Below are 21,244 nucleotides of genomic sequence, written 5' to 3' on the forward strand. Positions count from 1 at the left end.
CCTCTTTCCCATGGGCCAGGGTGTCTCTCTCCTTCCGCTTTTCTCTCTCTCATGACTTTTTAAATCTGTTTTTCGCTAGCATGTTCATTTCGTCACGTCTTTTGCGCACACGCGCAGATTTCTAATTGTGAAAACTGTAAAATGTCATCCAAAGAAAACGTCGCCCTGACATGAATGCCTAAGCACTAAACCGGTCATGTCACATTTTTAGGTAACCTGTTACATGGCTGGTTCCATGTGTGTTTATCCATTCATGCGGAACATTTCATTGGACAGAGATGTTGCTGTAGTCCAACAGTCCTCAACTTCTGTCTCATTTCTGTACAATGTACATTTGATGTCACCACGAAGACTGCAGGCTACTGTTTGTGGACAGATGGTGAAGAACAAAGTCTCATTTGTGTGTAATAAGTCGGAACTAATTGTCTACAGATTGGATCAATGTCCTGTACTGCTACAGCTTAGCTCTCACTCTGTATCACCACAGAGAGAGCAGCCACTATTTATCAGTGCTGGAAGATGGGAGCTGAGGACGAGTCCTTTTCATGTCATTATTAAGTCAGTTTTGCTGGAACTGGTCAAATTAAGTCAATAAATGGCTTCTTTTGTGAAGAAAAATGGACCAATAGGAAAACACTTTCAAGGTTTTTAAGGCATTAAACACACGCATGCCCACACACATGAATAAACACAGTTGGTGATGCCATCCACTTAAATGCTTAGGAGCTTATGGATTACTTACTAAGATATGTCACTCTCATTTTTCACGATGGCAAAGAAAACCATGTGCAGTATTCACGCAGATAGTAACACAAGCCAGAGTCACAGGCCTGTTGCCGTCGGTGGTGTGGTTCGCTGGGAGAATGGTCCTAAGAAGTTCACCTTTTGGCTGCTGGATATGGAAGCCCTAAGCGGCCATCCATTCAAATATTTATTTTACTCTGTTTTCCTGTGATCATTTTCTCGTGATCTCGAGATAACAAACCATAGCTGAATACAGGGGTCGGCCGGTGTGTTTCTTATGGATAATTTCAGGCTGTGTTATAGTGTGACTGGTGAGCTCAGTTGGTAGAGCACAGGCCTTGTAATCCAAGGATAGTGTGTTCAACTCCTGCTTTTGACAACTTTTATTTTCTTCTTTAGTGTGTTTTTTATTATCCTCTTCAACATAGTTCTTATGAAGAGATTCAGGGGAATCCAATCACACATTTCACGGCTATTTCAAAGGTTCCGAAATAGCCGTCAGGAAATGTGTAACGTTAAATGGATTCCCCTGAATGAAAACACAGGAATTTCCTCTGCCTGGGAGTCCATAGGTTGATGGATGTGGACCAATCGCGAGTCTCTTCATAAGAACTTTGTTGAAGAGGATTATGAAAAAAAGATTAAAAAGGTAGTTTTCTGTGTGGATCAAACCCACAACTCCAACAGTATGAGTCCTGTGCTCGTCCATCTGAGCTAAACAGTGACAGTGAGACATATAGTGAAATTACCATTGAATCACTGTGTTAAACTACTGTTTTGTTATCTCGAGATCGCAGGATAATTATCCTGTTATCACGGGAAAATGAAGTAAAAAAATGTTTGAATGTAGCTGGAGCCTTCCTCACTGAGGTTACTTGATGACCCGGCCCTCAGCTGTCAGTTACACCCTGTGCATTACTGCCTTTTCATCTGCAGAAGATACATGTCCGTCTTAGCTGGGATTCAAAGTGGAGAGACGTTTGTGTAGCGCAGATTTAAAACCAAAGCTGCATGCAGAGATACTCGGATGTCAGACTTATCTTTGGCAGTACAAGTGTGACTCAGGCAGATTAATGCGTAGGGAGGGGGTTGTAGAGCACACAAGTACATTTTGAGATGTTCCCAAGTTAAATGTTGGCATTTAAAAAAGGTATATAATGTTATTATATCTTATATATAACATTAGGTCATTATTTCCATCAGAATAAGACTAGTATGTTGGTTCTTGTGAGGGCAGACTCAGTGTATCTTTTATTTCTTAGGGTACATCATCCATTTACACCTGTAGCTTTTAAGATTAAGCATTGCAAAGGACGGAAGGAAGGTTAAGTACTGAGTAGCTATTAGTGAATCTCAACTTTTGTAGTGTCTTGCACCACTATTACAATTTTTTCATAATGTATTTATTGTCTAACTGGTTGAGCATCGTGATTAGAAGCCACACAGTCATGTTGTTTAAAGCAATTTTGACATGAAAGCTCTCTGAAGTTACTGCTAATGCTTCTATCCAGCCTTGCTTGATGCGATGACAGAATGAAGTGCATAGTCATGTTGTGAAAATGTGGCAGCAGCAAACCAATAATTGGAGCATTCCTTAACAGCACACAGGAAACAATGGAAGTCACATCACAGTGAGTATATTCTGTGCTGTTGGAAACAGATTAACGTCTTGATTTACAGTAACGTACAGTGTTGGTGAAGCTACTTTGAAACTGTATCTAGTAAAGCTACAAACTACTCTTCATTTGAAGTATTTAAGTTACAGGAACACCACACCATTGTTGAAAGTAATCTTCACTACAAGCTACCCAGAAAGCAAAGCTTAATACAATGAAACACATTGAGAAACATTTACTGTTAAGTGATGTGATAAGTAAATGCACTCAGTATGTGACTTACTACACACTGTCCAAGAGCAGTAACAAGACAGCTGTGTCTGCCCTCGTTCCCCTGTCTTCTCTCAGCGCTCCCCAACGAGACAACGCTACACCAGTGGTTATCCATGTTTGTCCTCGCTGTTGATCACTTCCTTTTTTTTATTAATCCATATTGTAAGTTATTTGCCGAGGGCTTGAGTATAACAAACGTTTGTGTAAAAGCCCTACACTTCAGCTTTAAGTTTCACTTTTGTCTGTCGAATATTGAAATATTAAATTAATTAAAGGGAGAACGTGCATGATGTGATGATGATGATGATCTGGTTATCCCCGCCTGCAGTAGGTCAGCAAAACAAAGCAGAAAGTCGAGACCAGTATTGTGTCAAAGTCTGTCCCCCCATCAAACAATGTTTATCACACTGTTACCTTTAGATTGAAGTACAAGTACCTCAAAATTATACTTGTGCTCAGTTACATTCCACCACTCGTAAGAGTAAACACAAAGTGATGTGGAACCAGCATTTGGCCTTTCTAGCCAGCTACTTAGTGGGAAAGAATAACTTGCTACAAGAAACAGTACATGATTTTGAAAATAGCTAAGTGCTGGTGGCAAAAGTACTTAAAGTAGTAGCTTCAAGCAGATCCCCAATTTATTTTACATTTTCTTCAACATGGTGGATAATGACTCAAACAGCTCCTTTCCTTCCACTCTTTTCTCCATTTCCTCTCCTCCATTACCTGACATTTTTAGACCCAACCAGGTGCTGTTGTTGACCATATCCTGTGTCTTCTCTTTATTTTATGAGTCATGCACTGCTCAGCACTTGCTGATTTTACCATCTCCATCAGTACGTCATTAACCTTTAAGCAATGTATGTTTTCAAATCACGTACAGTGTTGTTTTTTTCCTCCCCGCTGTTGATTTAAGAAACGAGCCTGTCTCTAATGGTTTTTCTCATTCAGCGGATCACTTTTATGCATTTTCAAAGGCAGCCTTTCCATCATCTGCCCTTGCCCAGTGTATCAACAACAGCCTTTTTGCAGCAGCAGGAGTCTATCTCCCTGTTTCACAGGAAATTGAACACACACTTGCGTTACTGTATATATCACCAGCCTGCAATGAGTCAGGGTCAGACAAACGTCCAGAAACACACGTACATATGCATAAACACACAGTATTCCCAGACTTTCTGGGGAACTGCACTTTGTGTTCTGCACAGCATCTCTCTGCTCATACATCATTAAGTGAGTCTGGGTGTTATTATGGAGAAGATGCAGTGCATTAGATGGCCTGACAGATTGTGTCAGGGGCTGCAATCCTATCAGGATTGGATAATAAAAAGACAGTTAATCTAGCCAGTTCCCTACAGTCCCTCTTTGCACACAGAATAAAAAATCCTGACGCCTGCTCTCGGCTCTAACCGTCCTTGTCAAATTCTCCTCCTCCCTCCGTCCCATCCTAAAATATAAGAGCAATAATTACGACTTAATTTCCTCAATCTCCACCATTCATCCGCCAAAACATTTCCCATGAAGAGGCATAGAGTTATAGCCCAGCAATGTAAAATGTGTTTATTGCCCCCTCTGCAACACAGTATTGTGCCATAAAAATAGGTGCCCGCGCCAGTATGCATCACTGGGCTATGATCAGCTAATTTATGAGGACCTTGGCTCATCAGTAGGACCTGGAATGAGAGGCAGGAGAACGGCAGGAGGGGGTCGCCTCAGCACATTGTCCTTCGCCTGAGCATCAGTCATTATAAACAGATGCACGACAGACACAACAACAACCAATCCGTCACCTTGTGGAAAGTCATAGAGACAGGGACGAGTTAACAAACTGTCTGCCCACTCTACTCTTCCTCTGTCTCTGTCAGAGAGCAACAAGAGGAGCATAATGCTGGCTCACTGCCTGCCCTACTGTAGTTTGTCAACATTGGAGGCACTTCCATAATGCTCTTTCTCTGTTTTGTCTCTTCTCCCGCTCTGTCTGTCTTTACAGTGGAGAATAACCCATGCCAGACCAACCCTTGTCTTCACGGAGGGAGCTGCCTGCAGGAAGGTGATGGCTATAGCTGCTACTGTCCTCAGGGCTTCTCTGGAGAGAGCTGCGAGATCGGTGAGTCACTGCCAGGTCAGGGCTGAGCAGCAGAGACCTCAGAGGTCAGCAGCTGCAGACAGATGCTGTGTCATTGTGGCATAAGGGAGAGAGAGGCGACCATATGTTGGGATAGCATTTACCAGATGTACTCTACTGTGCAATGAATTCAGGAGGAATGCACCAGCGAGTTTCCCTGTGTGGCTTGTGTTTCCTTCTTTCTTCCCTGGATCCAATCTCAATGCACTCAAAGCCAAGAGGAGTTTTCCTGTTAGGCCCAGTAGTTTTGGCTCAAGCTCCCTGACTGAAAGCGAATACGGAATATCCATATGCTGCAAGTCAGCCAGTTGTGACAGTGGTTGCTGAATGTGTGATATATGTGCTCCACTGTGTGTGTGTGTGTGTGTGTGTGTGTGTGTGTGTGTGTGTGTGTGTGTGTATGTGAGAGAGAGAGAGACATGCAAGGACACATGAGCCACAGAGGAGCCATGAGCTCAGTGAGGGGTAGAGCAGCTGATTAAAGTGCTGGAGTAGGGGCACATGCTGCAGAAAATATAGAAAAGAAGAAGGAGATGTGGCATTGATATCAAAGTGACTTTCTTACTTTTTTGAAGACTTGTTGAAGTTCAGCAACATGAACCCCACTGGGTGCAATTGAGCTTTAACAGATCACAGTCGGTACAAAGTTGTTGACGGCTTTCAGTCTGGCCCATTGATTCTGGGTCCTGGACAAAGAACTGTGGGATGAACCATATTGAATATTAGATTACATACAGAAGCGGCTCTCTTTTGCAATGTAATGTGCATTTAAAACTCTTGTCTTACATTTTTGGCTTTTAGGGTTTGTCTTTCTTTCAGCACTTTCCAAAGCTTGTATAAATCTGTATTAAATCTCAAATCCTTTCTGATTTTATGACTTAATATATAGCCTAGTGTTAACAGCTATTAGACAGATATGCCATCAGAATTCCCTAACCTCCTAAGACCACCCAGCGTGTTGAATCTTGTGGTAATTCGACTTCTCAAGCTCTTTGTGTTTCATATTCATACATGCAAAGACGGGCCGAGCTGAGGTTTTAAGGGTCATTGCTCGTGGCAAGAGGTCATAGATCAGGAGTCATGAGAGACCTATTGTCCTGGGTCTGATTATCAGTAACCTTCGATGCTTATACCCAAATGTACATATTATGCAACATTAAGGTGTGCCTGTGCATTAACACCATTGGAGATCAATCAACAATCTGATGTTGGATCAATTATTTGTGACAAATGCCATGTTAACTGCATGAATTCCACACATGCAGTTTGTAATGATTTGCTGCAGTCGATCTGGTTTGGGTTTGGTATTGAATGAGACAAAACGTAATGGTTGTTTAGAAACAATTGGAATAAGTTTTGACATTTCAGCCTAAATGTCGGGAGAAAGGCACAGTCATAAAATATTTGTTGTTTACTGATTACTTGTCTTTCTTTCGGCTTTCTTCTCTCAGGAGTGTTTAATTGCCTTTCCCGGTGCTACTAAAGTGTTGTGATGTTTATTATGTTGCTAAACAGCTGCAAATCTGATGTTTTCAATATTAATTACGGCCAAAGGCAAAAAGGTTAATTGCCTATAACAGTAAGTGCTTGACCACAATTTTACCACCGTAATGCAGTGCTGTTCTCGAGCAATTACGGCCTAAGAAAAGCATGCCTTCATTTCTGTGTTGCATTTCATATCTGCAGCTCCCATTTCTTTCACTTCACCATGCACGGTTGACCAGCTTATTGGTCTTTTCTTTCAGTTCCAAACAGGTTTAGGTACACCGACCACAGCCCCATTATAAACCAATATCCTCTGCACTGCTTCTGCTTTCCATGTGAAATGATTATTTAGGCAAAATGAGGCAACGGCAGCTGCAACACACCTTAGAGGCTGTCTCCAGGACTTGGCTTGAAGCTGCAATTATTTGGGAAGAAGTGTTTTGGGGTTCTGCATTATTGATGGCCTGTGTTTCTACAATGGGTCTGTAGTTAATATTTATGAGGGGAGGGGAGAGGGTATTAGAGAGAGAAGCTGTGGATATTGGTAGCGCTCCAGCTCCGCTAGATCCTCATCGTCATCTGTATTTCTAACTTCCTAAATTGATTCAGGGCTGTCAGTAAAGACACATGGACAATGTTGAGTAACACCCTCATTAAAAATCTAAGCTATGAGTTATAGAATCCCATTGCTCATTGGGGCCGTTTGGTAAAGTCTGGATCCTGCAGCAGAACAAGTGATTAATGAGGCACAACACAGCCTGTCAGTATGAGGGCCATGTGTTGAGATACAATAATGAATTATATTTTCCTTCCCCACAGTTGGAATTTGTTCACATTTGTTCGCACATATGAGAGAATAAAATACAGCCCAAAACAAAGATGTAAAAATAAATGCACCTCTGGGGGATTCTACTCCAACGATTATCTCTGGATAAAAGAGTCAAATATTTCAATCTTTGTGTCTCTAATCTTCTAATTCTTCCTGTGTTTACACAAAAAAAGCAGGTAAGCAGTGACACATCTGAGGAAATTCAATGATTCCCCTTATTTTACCCGGTTAGACCTCTATGCAGGAAGGTGTGAGTGTGTACACACTGTGCTTGATTGACATCTGTCCGACCTTTCTGTCAGTTTCTGTTGAACTCGTTATGATGGGACAGCTTACATCTTTGTCATTAGTATTAATGCATAGAGTCTGGCAACTTCAACATCGCATAGCCTCGACTCTAATCAGCCAGAGTAATTGAATGTGTGGGTGGGCCTTTAAGTGGTCTGAAGATCAATGAAGATGTGCAAGTGTCATTAAAAATCTGTGATCCATCTTCCAAAAACATTCACGAGATTTGGTATATTCTACAAAATCAGATCAAACAGAAGCTCATTATGCAAGAGCACATAGCATGTAAACATTAGGAAAAGGAACTAACTGCGTGTAACCAGAGCAAATTATGTATTTCTCTCTCATTACTACTGTTTCCACATTGGATATTGCTTGCTATAACTTCACATGTACAGCATTAGCTTAAGAAACAGTGTTTCACTTTGGTTAACTTAAAAAAATATAAGCCTTTTTCACAGAAGACACATTTTGACAAGTCACATTAGAAAAAGCACAGGGGTAATTAATCAAATTAGTGATGACTGAATTCCATATAGCTGCTTCAGTTTCAGGGTCCTGGTATTGTGCGTGATGGCTCACTGTCACACTGTCATGGCTTACCGGGACACTTGAATAGAACAGAGCATCATTAATGTTAATGGTCCTACTATGACGAGTCAAAATTTCTGCTGTGAAAAAGGACTGCTCCCACACAGCAGCAAAAACAGTTCAGTTCGGTTTTGACCTTGGAAGCAGCAGTTGACCAAACAATCTCAAGTCAAGGTCCATTTACTCACTGGTTCTGCGTCTTTCAATCATTTTACACGGCCCTGATCAGCAGATTGAGTTTGTTCAGTTACCAAAGTCAACATACGTAGAAGACTTTATTTTCACTTTATGTCAACATAGATGAGAAGTCCAAGAGGTGCTCAGAATAATAGAAAGTTTAAACATTTAAAGTTCAATGGCATCTGAGTAAACTCAATCTGCCGCTGAGGACCATCTGTCTTTTTTGTAAATTATATAGTTCTACTTTTCACTGTATTCTCTTTTTCCTACATAAAATGTGGCTTTTTCTTTCAGTGTGTCTAGGCATGTGCCGGTATGAGATTTTCACAGTATGATAACTATCACGGTTTCATGGTATCACAGTATTGCGATTACAGCTCCAAAATGTGTCATTTTTAAATATCTGGGGGAAAAAATACTTTTTTTCCACTTAACACATTTAATTTTATTTATAAGCAACAAAGTATACTACTGCTGCTAAGAATAAATAAAATAATTTATTGTTATTTCAGTGTTGATGCACATATACAAAGAGACACACATGCGTCTGTTATACGGTCTCCCTCCATACAACAGACAGTGGAAAAGATACCAGAGCCAGCAGTTGTCTGTGTGTGAAGAGTTGTGGCCACTCTCACACGGAAAGCGAGGTCAACTGAACAGATCATTGCCTGATTGCCATGGCATCGGTCACATGTCAATTAAGCTAATAATGTTGTACTTGAATGACACATTTTTTATACCCACATGTTTACTTTTTTTAACGTTATATAACAAGGTTAAAAATTTAAAAATGTTTTGTTTGTTTATTTACATTCAAGAACCAACCAAGAGTGATGAGCTCCCCACTTTTGAGTGATTTGTTTTAAGGTTAAGATACAACCTTGTTTTACATTTATATTGCGTCTGTCTTTTTTTTTTCTCCTTCATGCATCTTAAAAGTGAAAACTCATTTGTTTTGACAGCAGCAGCTATTTGTGTTTAGTCCAAGTGCGGTTTGTTGTGAAGAAAACGCATTAACCTGTCTCAGTCTATCGCTGAACGCAGGTCAACAAATTACCGTGATTCTAACTGGAACAGGAGCTTGGGAAATTATTTCTGGTCGACTGCTGTTTGTTCTTCAGAAAGACCTCAGTCAATCAGCCCATCAGCCAGTCTGTCAGTCAGGAGAAAGAAAGTTGATTTTGAGCTGTCATGTGTACACATAAATGCAGTGTTAGCTTCATGGCTTTTTGCAAACAGAATCAAAACTAATAGCTGGCAGATGTGTGCTTTTCAGATTTCAAATGGAGAACGTGTTACGTCAAGACGGTAAATGATCCTCTTAAGAGGAGGAAATTACTCCTATCACGCAATTCTCTCTTCCTGTTTTTGACCCTTGTCCCTCTTCCTTTCCATCCATCACTCTCATGGCCCCATATGGATTTTCTGCGACGTTTGCATGTTGAATTAGAGGAGCTAACAGTAGCGAGCTGCTTCAGAGAGCCTCAACATTTTGGCCAAAGTGATACCCTCCAGCGGTCCTCTCACTGTTTCCTCTCCACTCGGCTTCTTCTCATCCCCTATCAGCATCTCTGTTGTTATATCTCCTCAAGCACATCAGTCAGAAACAACAAGTGCAGGTGGGCATAACACAGGCATTCATACCTACACAGTCCTATCACCGTCTAACAAACTACTGTAACACTCAGTCAGATCACAGGTGGTTTGAAGAACTCCCAGGTCAATTTCAGCAAAATAAATTGAAGAGCAGCGTCCTCCATTTCTGCACACAGCAATGTCCTCGAGCTGGTTTTCTGCTCAGCAGGAAGCACACCTGATGCTTTTTTGTTTTGTTTTGTTTTGTAATTATTTCACGCTTCCCCACACTCTCTGGCCTCATTTCCAATCATGGTGATTAGATCTGATCTTCCTCTCTCCCTTGGTCTCCATCCCCACGCTGTACCTTTTTATCAAATGTGACTTTTCCTTTCCTTACATTTATTTCTCTGGCCCACACTTCTTCTCATTCCCTCAGCTCTTTTATTAATCCTCCATTTCTTCTTTCTTTTGCTAGTTTTTCTTTGTTTCTTAGGTCCATATGCCTGCCCTCCTCTCCACACCCACCCCCCAGCCCTCTAGCATGTTGCTCTTTGGCAAGACCCTACAGTATGGCACTATATTGAAATTGCTCCGCAGTGCAGAGATTGGGGTGAAAACAAGCCTGTAGCCCCCCAGCATTTCTCCCAAATAACACATTTCATTTCCTGCCACACTTCCTCACTCCCCCCCCACCCCCCACCCCCCCCCCCCCCCCCCCCCCCCCCCCCCCCCCCCCCCCCGTCTGGCTCTATGCTTCCATCTCTTTCTCTCTCTTGCTCTGTATTTTCCTGTCAAAGGCCAATACAATTATTCATAGAGAAATGCCTCTGTACTCATGCATAAAATGAAACTTATTCAAGCTCACACGCTCACTCACCTGCATACTCGAATTGCCAAATGTTCACAAGGGTGTGCACAAATTATATTTCTTTCTTTCTTTCTTTTTTTTAAGTCGCTTCTCCTCACACAGATCTGGCCACCCACACATACATACACACACCTGTTTGGGCCCGTCTTATATAAAACCAATATGTACACAAGACTACATGAAGAGCTAATGCATAACTCATGTTTAAAGAGGCCAAGAGAAATGCTCCTGCTGGGTTTCTGTATTAACTAATTCATCCTCTGAGACCCGCTCCTCTCACATCAGCTCATACGATTGAGCTTGAAAGATTCATGAGGTTGAGGCTATTAATATCATCGGCCCCTAACCCGGTGTGTCCACAGATCTGAGCGATGAGGTCAAAGATGATGAGGGGAAATGGGAAGGACAGGCTGTGGCTGAGGGTAATGGATATTTTATTGCAGATACACACAGGTAGTGGAGATATTTGTCAGCAGATCCGCCCAAAGTCTGGTGATTGGAGGTGAATTGAGGCAGCAAGCGAAATTGGCACGCTTCAAGCTAGAAGTATTCTACATGATAAAGTGGATGAGTTATAACCAAGTGTAGGACAAAGAAAGAAAAAAAGGAAGCTGCAGTTAGATAGATTCTCAGTGAGTTGCAAGCATAGACTGTAGGTTGCAAGGGTATAGAGGAAGACAGATGGAAAGGGCCGGTGCTGCCATGCTGCTCCCCTCAGTACATCCCATTCAGTCCTTCATTAATGATGGAATAGATTTTTGTGTTTGGCTCCAAATCCTCCAAGTTCCAGTGGTTAGGTCAATTAGTTGTAGACTTTTACAGCTACTTCTTGGCTTCTACTTTTCCTGCAAGTTTCCATCCGGTGCTGGCTGCGAGGTGAAGAAATGCACCGTTTGAAAATGATGGTTCATGTAATGATGAGCAATTTGATTGCTCCAATATGGTCCAACAGCACAGAGAAATATAATAGGGTTGAATAATGGAAATGGAGATTCTGGTGTTTACTGTAAATTCTTCACAAAATGTATTCCCTTTTCATTTAGTCCCTTTTCCTTGCAAAAAGAAAAGTTCCAGAAACCCGGCATTTATAGCTTTTTGTGTCTGTCTGCATCTTTTGTTTTTCTGTACTGAAGACTGTACAAAAACAAAGACGCCTCCACTAAACCTCATTATCACTTGCATGCAACCATCATAGCTAAATGCTACAGTCTCACCTAAAATAAAAATACAAAAACTATACCGGCATTTCAACAAGTGGCTTAAAGGAATAGTTTCACATGTTGTGAAATTTTAATATTCACTTTCTTGCCAAGAGTTAGATGAGAAGGTCAATACCGTTCTCATGTTTGTACGGTCAACATAAAGCACCAATAGAAGCAGGTTTGCTTAGCTTTGCATAAAAGCCTGGCTCTGTCTAAAGGTAACAACATCTGCCTATGAGCTTCTCTAAAGATGAAAAATTAACGTGCTATATCTCATTTATTTAACCCATATCTAGATTAATGTGAAAAGCCACTTTGTAGTTTTGTGCAGGACTTTTTCTTACCTGGTTGCAGCGACTTCCTGGGGTCTCTTCTGATTGTCTGAGAACCTCACGGTGACAACAAGACTCCAGGAAGTCACTGCTCCTAGCCAATAAATAGCACTTTGCCAGTCTTTATGCTAACATAAGCTAATTGGCTACTAGTTATCGTACAGACATGAGTGATATTCTCAACTAACTCTTGGGAGGGGGAAAAAAGCAAGTAGGCGTATTTCCTAAACCAGTGAACTATTCCTCTACATATAGGCTTCCATCTCCAAAATCACTGTGCCATTTAACAGGTAGAGCATTGAGTTTTAACCTTAATGTTGCAACTACAAGTCTAAGGAGACCTTGTCCATGCTCAAACCAATAAACCACATGCCAAAATGGATGCATGTGACAAATTTCCAGATCTTGCCCTCTGCATGCAGTAATAACCCTTAGGTCAGCACTACAAACGCTCAGGAATAATAAAAGTGATAAAACTATATGCCAAAAAACAGAGGATCAAATGATTCTGCAGCTATCTCAGGGACTGATCCGTAGACATTCTCAAACACAAAAGCAGTTATACTCACAATAAGAGACACACACAACTGATCAATACTGGGACTGGGTATCGGTGCTCGATACCTTCAAGGTACCTACATTTTTAAACGATACCCAGCCGTAATCAATACACACAAACGCAGTCATGAAAATGCACACGTTCAGTCATGATCTAACAAAATAGTTTAGCAACAAACACACACACAAGGAAGCTCACAGATCCAACCACATACAAATACAACCTCAAGCACCTGCAGGTGTGTTTATCAGTGTCCAGTTAAACTCTGTTCACACTATAAAAGAGTTAGCTGGATGGCATAATTTCAAAGTTTTCAATCAGCATAGGCACTCCTTCCTCTCCAAACTCTTCAGGACAATGAGAAACAAAGGACATACTGGCCGCAGAGTTGAATGAGAATGAGCTGCACGGTCTGTGTGTGTGTGTGTGTGTGTGTGTGTGTGTGTGAGTGCTGCATGCAGTATTTCTTTGGTATAAACACACCTGTAGATTAATGAGCTGCTGGCCTAGTTGCCAGGACTTACCTCTCTCTCACACTCTCACTCTCTCTCTCAATTCAATTCAATTCAAATTCTCTCACACACACACACATTTTCCATTGACACACTTGCCACCTTGAGTTGCCTCATCTTTACTGTTGTTCTTTGTAATATACTCGTCTGCTGAAGTGTCAGGTACAGTGAATGAATATTCATGCATATGGCAGATATGTGTTTGGTTTAGCTCAGTAAGTGTGTGTGGGTGTGTGTGTGTGTGTGTGTGTGTGCGTGTGTGTGTGTGTGTGTGTGTGTGTGTGTGTGTGTGCGCGTGTGTGTGTGTGTGTGTGTGTGCTGGAGGGAGGCAATGACTCTGTATACACTGGGTGACAGCTGTAGGAGTAAGTCAAGCATATAAATGCTGGCCATGTAGAAAGCGGGACAAATTGATTTCCCATGAAGAGGGGGAACTGGGTTTTACACGGGGGGAGGGGGCCTTATCAGCGTTCCAGAAACACTCACACAACAACACACACAAACACCTGCACATGGGACACAAACTTATATCATGTCAGACTGTTTATTGTGAAGATGAAACTTTCATATTATCATCTGGTTGCTGCTGTTTACATTCACGCCAGATGCAAGTTCAAAAATGCACTGTGGAATGGGTGTATATATGTATGTATATGTGTATATAAATAACTGTATATATTGTTTTATTTTATTATGTTACCATATTTTAATATAGGCGTACACTTGATTATTGTTGTGTGTGTAGCATGAAGGAACTCCAAATTTCATTTTGGTATGCAGCCTTGTGCTGTATAATAACTAATAAACAACCTTGTACCTTGTATCATGTATAAATATGGATCACATTATGCTAAGTTTATTTGAGAGAGCACACAAACACATATGAACACATTGTCATTTGATGACCCCTCATCTTAAAAGGTACCCTGTGGAGAACTACAATGTAAACAAAGTAGCATTTAAAATATCAGCTTTGCAAATGTTTTATTATGAAAGAAATGCACTCAACATGTTTGTTAGATGTTAAGGATATGGACAGTGAGTTTTGGAGAGTAACACAAAAAACATAACATAACATAACCTTTGCTTGTTTACAAGAAAACTCAACAGGGCGCCTTTTAAATAACCAAAACTAGGGCTGAATGATTCTTTTTTATGGAAATTTGAGTGCAATCTTCAAGTAGCAAAAGCTGCTTTTTAAATTGTAATTTTCTGTCATTGATAACACATAACATTTAATAATTAACAGTGTCAAACAGGCTTTTTCACAGGAGCCACTCTTACTAGTCATAGCAGGAAAAGCACAGGTGAAACTAATTTCTTTACTAATGGCTCTGTTCTATCACATGTGCCAGGAAGCCATGACAATGAGTCAGCACACACTGTACCTGTAACGCGCTCACCTAAATGGAATGCAGTCATTTCTGATGTTATCAATTACACCAGTGCATTTCCTGCTGTGAAATGCTAAAATGTCTGCTTTGAAAAAGGTCAATCACAATCACTGGCAAATATATTCAGCTGCAGCTAATTAACATTAATGCGAAACAATGAACATTAATCCTGGCTGTTGCCTGGTTAATATGTTCATTGCATCACAAAAGTGACCACTAACTAGGCTACAGGGAGTCCGTTGGTCCTGTGGAGCAGCTGAGCATTTGTTGTAGGTGGTAGGTTAGTTTGTTTTGACATCAACTCTATATTTTGGGTTAGCCTTCTGTTTATCTAACAGCCTAACATCTGACAGATGACATGAAACCTACGTTGTAATTGGCTGTCATGAAGTTGATGTTGATGAACGTGAGCTAACTTTAGTTAAACACAAACCATGAATTGTATGCTACCAGTTAACGATTAGTACAATTTAAATGAATGGAAACAACTTACCTGAAATCTTACCCTAATTTCCACCGTGTCATAATTTGCCTCTGGGCCTGCTGTTTTCTGTTCAAATCATGTTAACAATGGTTAGTAATATTATCACAGCTCTGGGTGTCAAGCCACCACTAGTTGGTAATCCGCTATTGTCATACAATAGGAAAAAAACTCCAATGACGTCAGATGCTTTTCTGCTCTGAGATGAAGAGGAACTAGAAAACAACAAAAAAAAGTCTCCTTTCACTGAAATAATGCGTTCTGTCTGGTCTATAGTGTATATATATAGTATAGTGGGCAACTTTTATCAGTAAATATAGCCATTTCCTTTAAATGTCATGATTATTATTAGTAATTCATGTCAGATATACCACTAATGTTACATATTTTTTAATGTGTGCTTAGTTGGATTTTTCTCTGACTGACTTATTTACATAAAAAGGAGCCTGGGAGGACCTTAACAAACAGCAACATTACAATCGACAGTCACAGTCAGATTAGCCTATGTTCATATAGAAACAAGGTAATAGTGATTTTGCTTGTTACAAACTTAAATTGAATACTGTACAGGTCTGTATGTTACTGTTAAAAGCAATTGCAACAATAATAATTAACTTTGTCTATAAGGTGAGTCTTAAAACTAAAACTTCTGCTTCAAGAACTGGAGAATGTCTAAATTCCAAATTCAAAACCCGCGTTTGCAAGGATGTTCTTCATCTTTTCATCTTTGTGAGGATCTGTGGATCCTCACACAGACCCTACACATATAGTCTACACATGCACACACAAAAGAACACATACTGTACACAATATAGTGACCTAGCCAATAATACAAAGGATTTTTTCCTTATCTCCATGGTAGCAGGCCAGATATTTGAAAAAAATAAATAGCAGAAGACAAGAATGAGACAGAGAGAGATGAAGCAAGAAAGCAAGCATTACGATTGCCAAGAGCTGAGGCAGGAAAACAGGGATTTCGGCCCAAACGCAAGACGCCATAATAATAATAATGATAATAATTATACATTTTATTTCTATAGCGCTTTTCAGGACACTCAAAGACACTTTACAGGTAAAAGCAGAAGTTATGTACATTTAAAACCGATTAAAAACATAAATAGCATAATATAAAATATACAAACAGTAGATAAAAACATGTAGTGCGGAAATACATAAGAGCAAGTGGTGACCATATAAATAACAAAATAACAAACAGCAGCAAGTGTAATATAACATTATTTGATGTTAAAAGCTAGTCTAAACAGGTGGGTTTTGATAAGTGATTTGAAAGACTCCATGTCGCTAAGCTCTGTCGCCCCAGGTACGGTGCTTGGTCCTGATTTGTGGTGAGAGGAGGTTAGTGTCAGAGGAGCGGAGGTTGTGGGAGGGATTGTGGTGGTGGAGCAGGTCTGTGAGGTAGGAAGGGGCCTTGTTTTAGAGGGCTTTATGTGTGAGGAGGAGGATTTTGTACAGAATGTGTTGGGGAACAGGGAGCCAGTGACGATTCTGGAGGACAGGGGTGATGTGGTCACGGGTGCATGTGTGGGTGAGGAGGCGGGCAGCAAGTTTTGGATATACTGAAGTTTATTTAGGGCTTTGGCAGGTGAACCACAGAGGATGCTATTGCAGTAGTCAATTCTGGATGTAATGAAGGAGTGGATTAGGGTTTCGGCAGCAGAGAAGGTGAGTGATGTTTTTGAGGTGAAAGAAGGCAGTCCTGGTGACATGGTTGATGTGGTGTTCAAAAGTGAGCTTGCTGTCAAAGATGACTCCAAGGTTGCGGATATGTCGGGATGGAGACAAGGTGGAGTTGTTGATGGAAAGGCTGAAGTTGTTGGTGTTTTTTGTGAGTGATTTGGGGCCAATGATGATCATGTCAGATTTATTGTAATTGAGCTGTAAGAAGTTGGTTTGCATCCAGGTTTGCATGTCGGTGAGGCAGTTGGTCAGGAGGTAAGGAGCTGATGCAGTTTTCAGTGTTTATTCCAACAGAAATAGAAAACCAGCTTTAGGTGTAGTAGTGGCAAGAGTCCAAACACAGGTTGTAGTCCATAAAGTGATGCATAAAACCAAAACAGGTATAATAATCCAAGACGACAGTAAACAACACTCAGAAAAAGCAGAGACACTCAACATAACACGATGACGGCGCTACAACACATAGCGGGGAACCGGACAATAACTAGATGATTGAAAGGATAAAGTCCTTGACCAAGATTTACCAGAGGCCGTTGGTTCATGAGCCTTTTCTTTTCAGAGATAGATATAAAGTTTCAACATCAGAGCCCCCTCCAACACACCCTTATATAATTTCATTGCCAGTGATTAATTGATTCTGACAGCACTAAGGAAAAAATAGATAATTTCACTCTACTGTTTCCTATTTAAGTATGTCAGAAATAGCGACAGGAGGCAAAGAATAGCCTGTCATTCACCCCTCTGGGGAACTGCTCTACTTTAAGAGTAGAGGTATTGTATTTTTAAGTGCGTACGCTCACACAAGTAAGGACCAAGAGAAAAGGAAGCAAGGAAGGAAGGAGGGAAGGAAAGAGAATAGGGAGGAAGGAAGGACGACGGTAAAAAGAGAGGAAAGGAGAAAGGAATGAAGATGAAAAATGAAGAAGCCAGGGCAAACTGTGAGAGAGAGAAGGAAGGAGGGAGAGAAAAGTGATAGTTTAAACAATCCATTTTAAGAGTTAGATGTGGAGCTCCTTTAAGCTGAGGTAAGGTGTGTTAATGATCACACCCTGGGCGTCTCGGGCAGATAAAGTTGTCAAGGAACAGGCCAAACCCCACACGGCCCAGAGGGACTCTGCCACTGCTAACACCAGGAGCCCTAAAGGGACACCTGTAAACCCTCCTGACTCAAAGGAAATTAGCCTGGTAAGACCCACGGGGCGAAGGAGAATAAACTTGCCATTTAGAGATCTCCAGAGGGAGGGAGAGAAAATAGACGGTGAAAAGAGACTCTGGAGTGACTAATGAAAAAGAAGAATGGAAGGCAGTGATGGGAGGAGGAGCAGGAGGAGGAGAGGAAATGACTGTGGAGAAAGAGAAATGAAGCGAGCAAAGGCTCCTCTTTTTCCTTGGGAGGAATAGAAGATCTACAAATGCTGATCATTCTCTGGATCTATTCTGCTTCTCCTGTTATTTCCAAGTCCTCCACTGTCCCCAGATTCAATCTCTCTCATTCTGTGAGGAAATAGAAATAGACAGTGAGGCTGTATGATCCTGGTGGCACTGTGGCAGCTTGCTTGGCTTCTACTGTCCCTGGCTTCTTTTTCCTGGCCAATGCCCCCCTCCCACACAAAACATAAACAGACACTGAAAATGGAGCCAGTGAATACCCACACACGCAGACACACATATAGCCTCAGCAAGCGGAGTCAGGCTGTCAGAACTGAAGGCTAGCAGAGCGATGTGAGATGTTGTGACACTTTACCTCATTACATTTTCCCAGGCTGTTATGAATGTTGCAGCAGCGCTGTCAACCAAAGCAAAAACCTGTCTGAAACATACTGTGGGCACACGCATCAACACACACACACACACGCCACCGACGCATGCACATTCACATATCCACATTGCAACACATGAATTGAGATGAATCTTTTGCTGTTTTTATATTTCATGGCGAGGTGTGATTTTTTTGGGAAATGTCTACAAGGCAGGTTTCAGGCTCACTTTGCTTGCGTTCCCTCAACGCACTAGAAAGTCTGGTAAACCCCGACGATTTGGATGGTTGCCTGTGTGAGGCTCTCAGTACATTGTCAGGGCTCCAAGATGTAATTGCGTCTGGGGCTAGTGGTGAGGTAACATATCCCTGTTTTAGCCAAGTAAAGAGGATAAAACATTTTCTCTATTTTCACCAGAAACCCCAGGATGAAGGACTTTTCTCCAGACGCTGGATCCTCTGATAGGTTGATCAGCGTTGCACTGAGCTCTCTGGAGAGCAGCACAGAGCCTTGGGCTGTACCAGAACTGCTGTGTAGTCTCTCTATTTCCTCTTCTCCCTGCTGATCTTGATCCCTTTGTTATCCACCTGCACCCAAACACAGCTGAAGGCCCGGGACTGTATAGTACAGTGCAAGCACACAACACACATAAGCACACCAACACACAAGCACAAAGAGACACACAGGCGCTGTACACATGCATATATTTGCTATATGTATTGCATATTAGATTAAACATATATACACTAGGTGCACAATTATTAGACAAGTGAGTATTCTGACCATATCATCATTTTTATGTGTGTTTTCCAACTCCAAGCTGTATAAAATTGAATGCTTATTGGATTTTAGCATATCAGGTGATGTGTATTTGAATGTGGCCTAAGGAGATCAACAACCTATATCAAGGTGTTCATAATTATTAGGCAGTTTCTTTTCCTCTGGCAAAATGAGATTTAACTGACACTGAAGGCAAAAATTGTAACATACCTTTCAGACGGATGCAAAACTCTTCCAATAGCTAAATGTTTGAGGTGTCACCAATGGACAATCAAACGTTTTGTTGCAAATAGTCAACTAGGGTGCAAGAAGCTCATGGATTGTAAATTTCCATTTTTCTCTCAACACTTTAAGGACTTCTCACCCTTAACGTTGAGACTGAAAATTTATCTTGGAAACGGCAGGTGACAAAATAATCTCTACAAGGTCCATTTAGTAGCTGTTCTGGAGCTTTCACACCTAGGCAAACTCCATGTGCTAATAAAGATCATTTGATATGATCAAAAGCTCCAGAACAGCAACTAAATGGACCTTGAGGTGAGATTGTCTTGACAACTAATCGTATTACAGTTTTCTCTGTATGTGTCAGGTTTCTAGTGAAGAACCCTGAAGCCGACCGGAAACAGCAGATACATTTAAGCAGATTTATTTTCAACAAGCAGAATGTGTAGGTGGGGAAGGACTGGCTGCAGCAGGGCTTAGGGCTGAAGTCAAGGATTTGAGCTGGCTGGCATCTTAACCGGCAGAGGCAGGCTGTGTTTTCCATGTCAGAGAGTTCCAGAGTGATTTTGCTGGTTGATTATGGTGAACAGGTCCGGTGGAGTTTCTCCTGAGCAGAAAGGCAGGTGAATGACTTCAGCAGGCAAGTAAACAGGCAGGTAACAAAATCAACAGGCTTCTCAAAGTTTCTAGCTAGTCGGCTAATAAGTTTGCACAAGACATACAAGTATGACTTCGATCCGGCAGGGACTGGATGTCAGGTCTCCTCTTAAATGTGGTGACAGCAGACTGGCAGATGTGTATTTGTGGATGGAAGGCAGGTGTATGCTGGGGCCAAGTCAGAGAGTCTGTGACAACGCCCATAACAGGGGAGAGCAGAGAGGGAGGCAAGAGAGGAAGAGGCAAAGAGAGAGAACAAGCAGACAGACAAAACCAAAACACACCAGAGAACCCTCATTTAAACCAAAAGGTGGAAAATAAACCAAAAACACTTTCACTCCCATACCAAATTTCAAAACATTTGTCACAGCAGGGCGGTCGTGACGGCATGTATTGTATTATATAATACCGTATCTCATACATACACTTTTATAAGCTTAACATAGTTTACTAACCTTTCTCTGCTATTTGCTCAACAGAAATATATAATTTCATTTTTTGAAAAGTTCATTAAAAGTGGCTGATGCAGGGCGCAGTTAGCTCGCTTGGTAGAGCGTGCGGCCCATGTGCAAGGCTGAGTCCTTAATGCAGCTGCAGACCTTTTCTGCGTGTCGCCCTCATCTCTCTCCTTTGTTTTCCTGTCGCTATCCTCTGTCCTGTCTGTCAAATTAAGGCAAAATGCCAAAAATATTAAAAATAGAAGTGACTGATGCTATGTTTACTCTGAAAATTCAGCTGAAAAGTCTATTTAGAAACTTAATTTAACGCATATTCTGCAGTGATTGAACATGAAGCCCAACATGCACTGTCTACTCTAGGGATATAATAACTTATTCAAGTCATAATTCTATATCTATTTACACAAAAGTGCAATAACGTGGTTTGCAAACACTTTAAACAATAAGGTGCTTTTTACCAGCAGTATTCCCTTTATACAGTAGCAATAAAATATTTCTTGTCTCAACTTAAACATTAATGTAATCAAATCAAATAGAAAAAAACCAAAGCTATTTGCCACTGCCAGGGCATTACCTTTTATCTAGCTTGTTAAAACAAGTTACCATCAGAGT

At 41.2% G+C, this 21,244-nt stretch overlaps 1 protein-coding gene across 7 annotated transcripts in view; it reads left to right on the forward strand.

Moving 5' to 3' along the window:
* The window catches only part of ncanb (neurocan b), a 220,533-nt gene that overhangs the window by 152,454 nt on the left and 46,835 nt on the right, over nt 1–21,244 (forward strand). For all 7 annotated transcript variants that reach the window (XM_046049658.1, XM_046049657.1, XM_046049659.1 and 4 more), the window contains one exon: nt 4,624–4,740. In XM_046049658.1, coding sequence (XP_045905614.1) covers nt 4,624–4,740 — 117 coding nt within the window. The remainder of the gene's footprint in view (nt 1–4,623; nt 4,741–21,244) is intronic.

Source organism: Micropterus dolomieu, linkage group LG05 (assembly GCF_021292245.1).
Source record: "Micropterus dolomieu isolate WLL.071019.BEF.003 ecotype Adirondacks linkage group LG05, ASM2129224v1, whole genome shotgun sequence".
NCBI lineage: Eukaryota > Metazoa > Chordata > Actinopteri > Centrarchiformes > Centrarchidae > Micropterus > Micropterus dolomieu.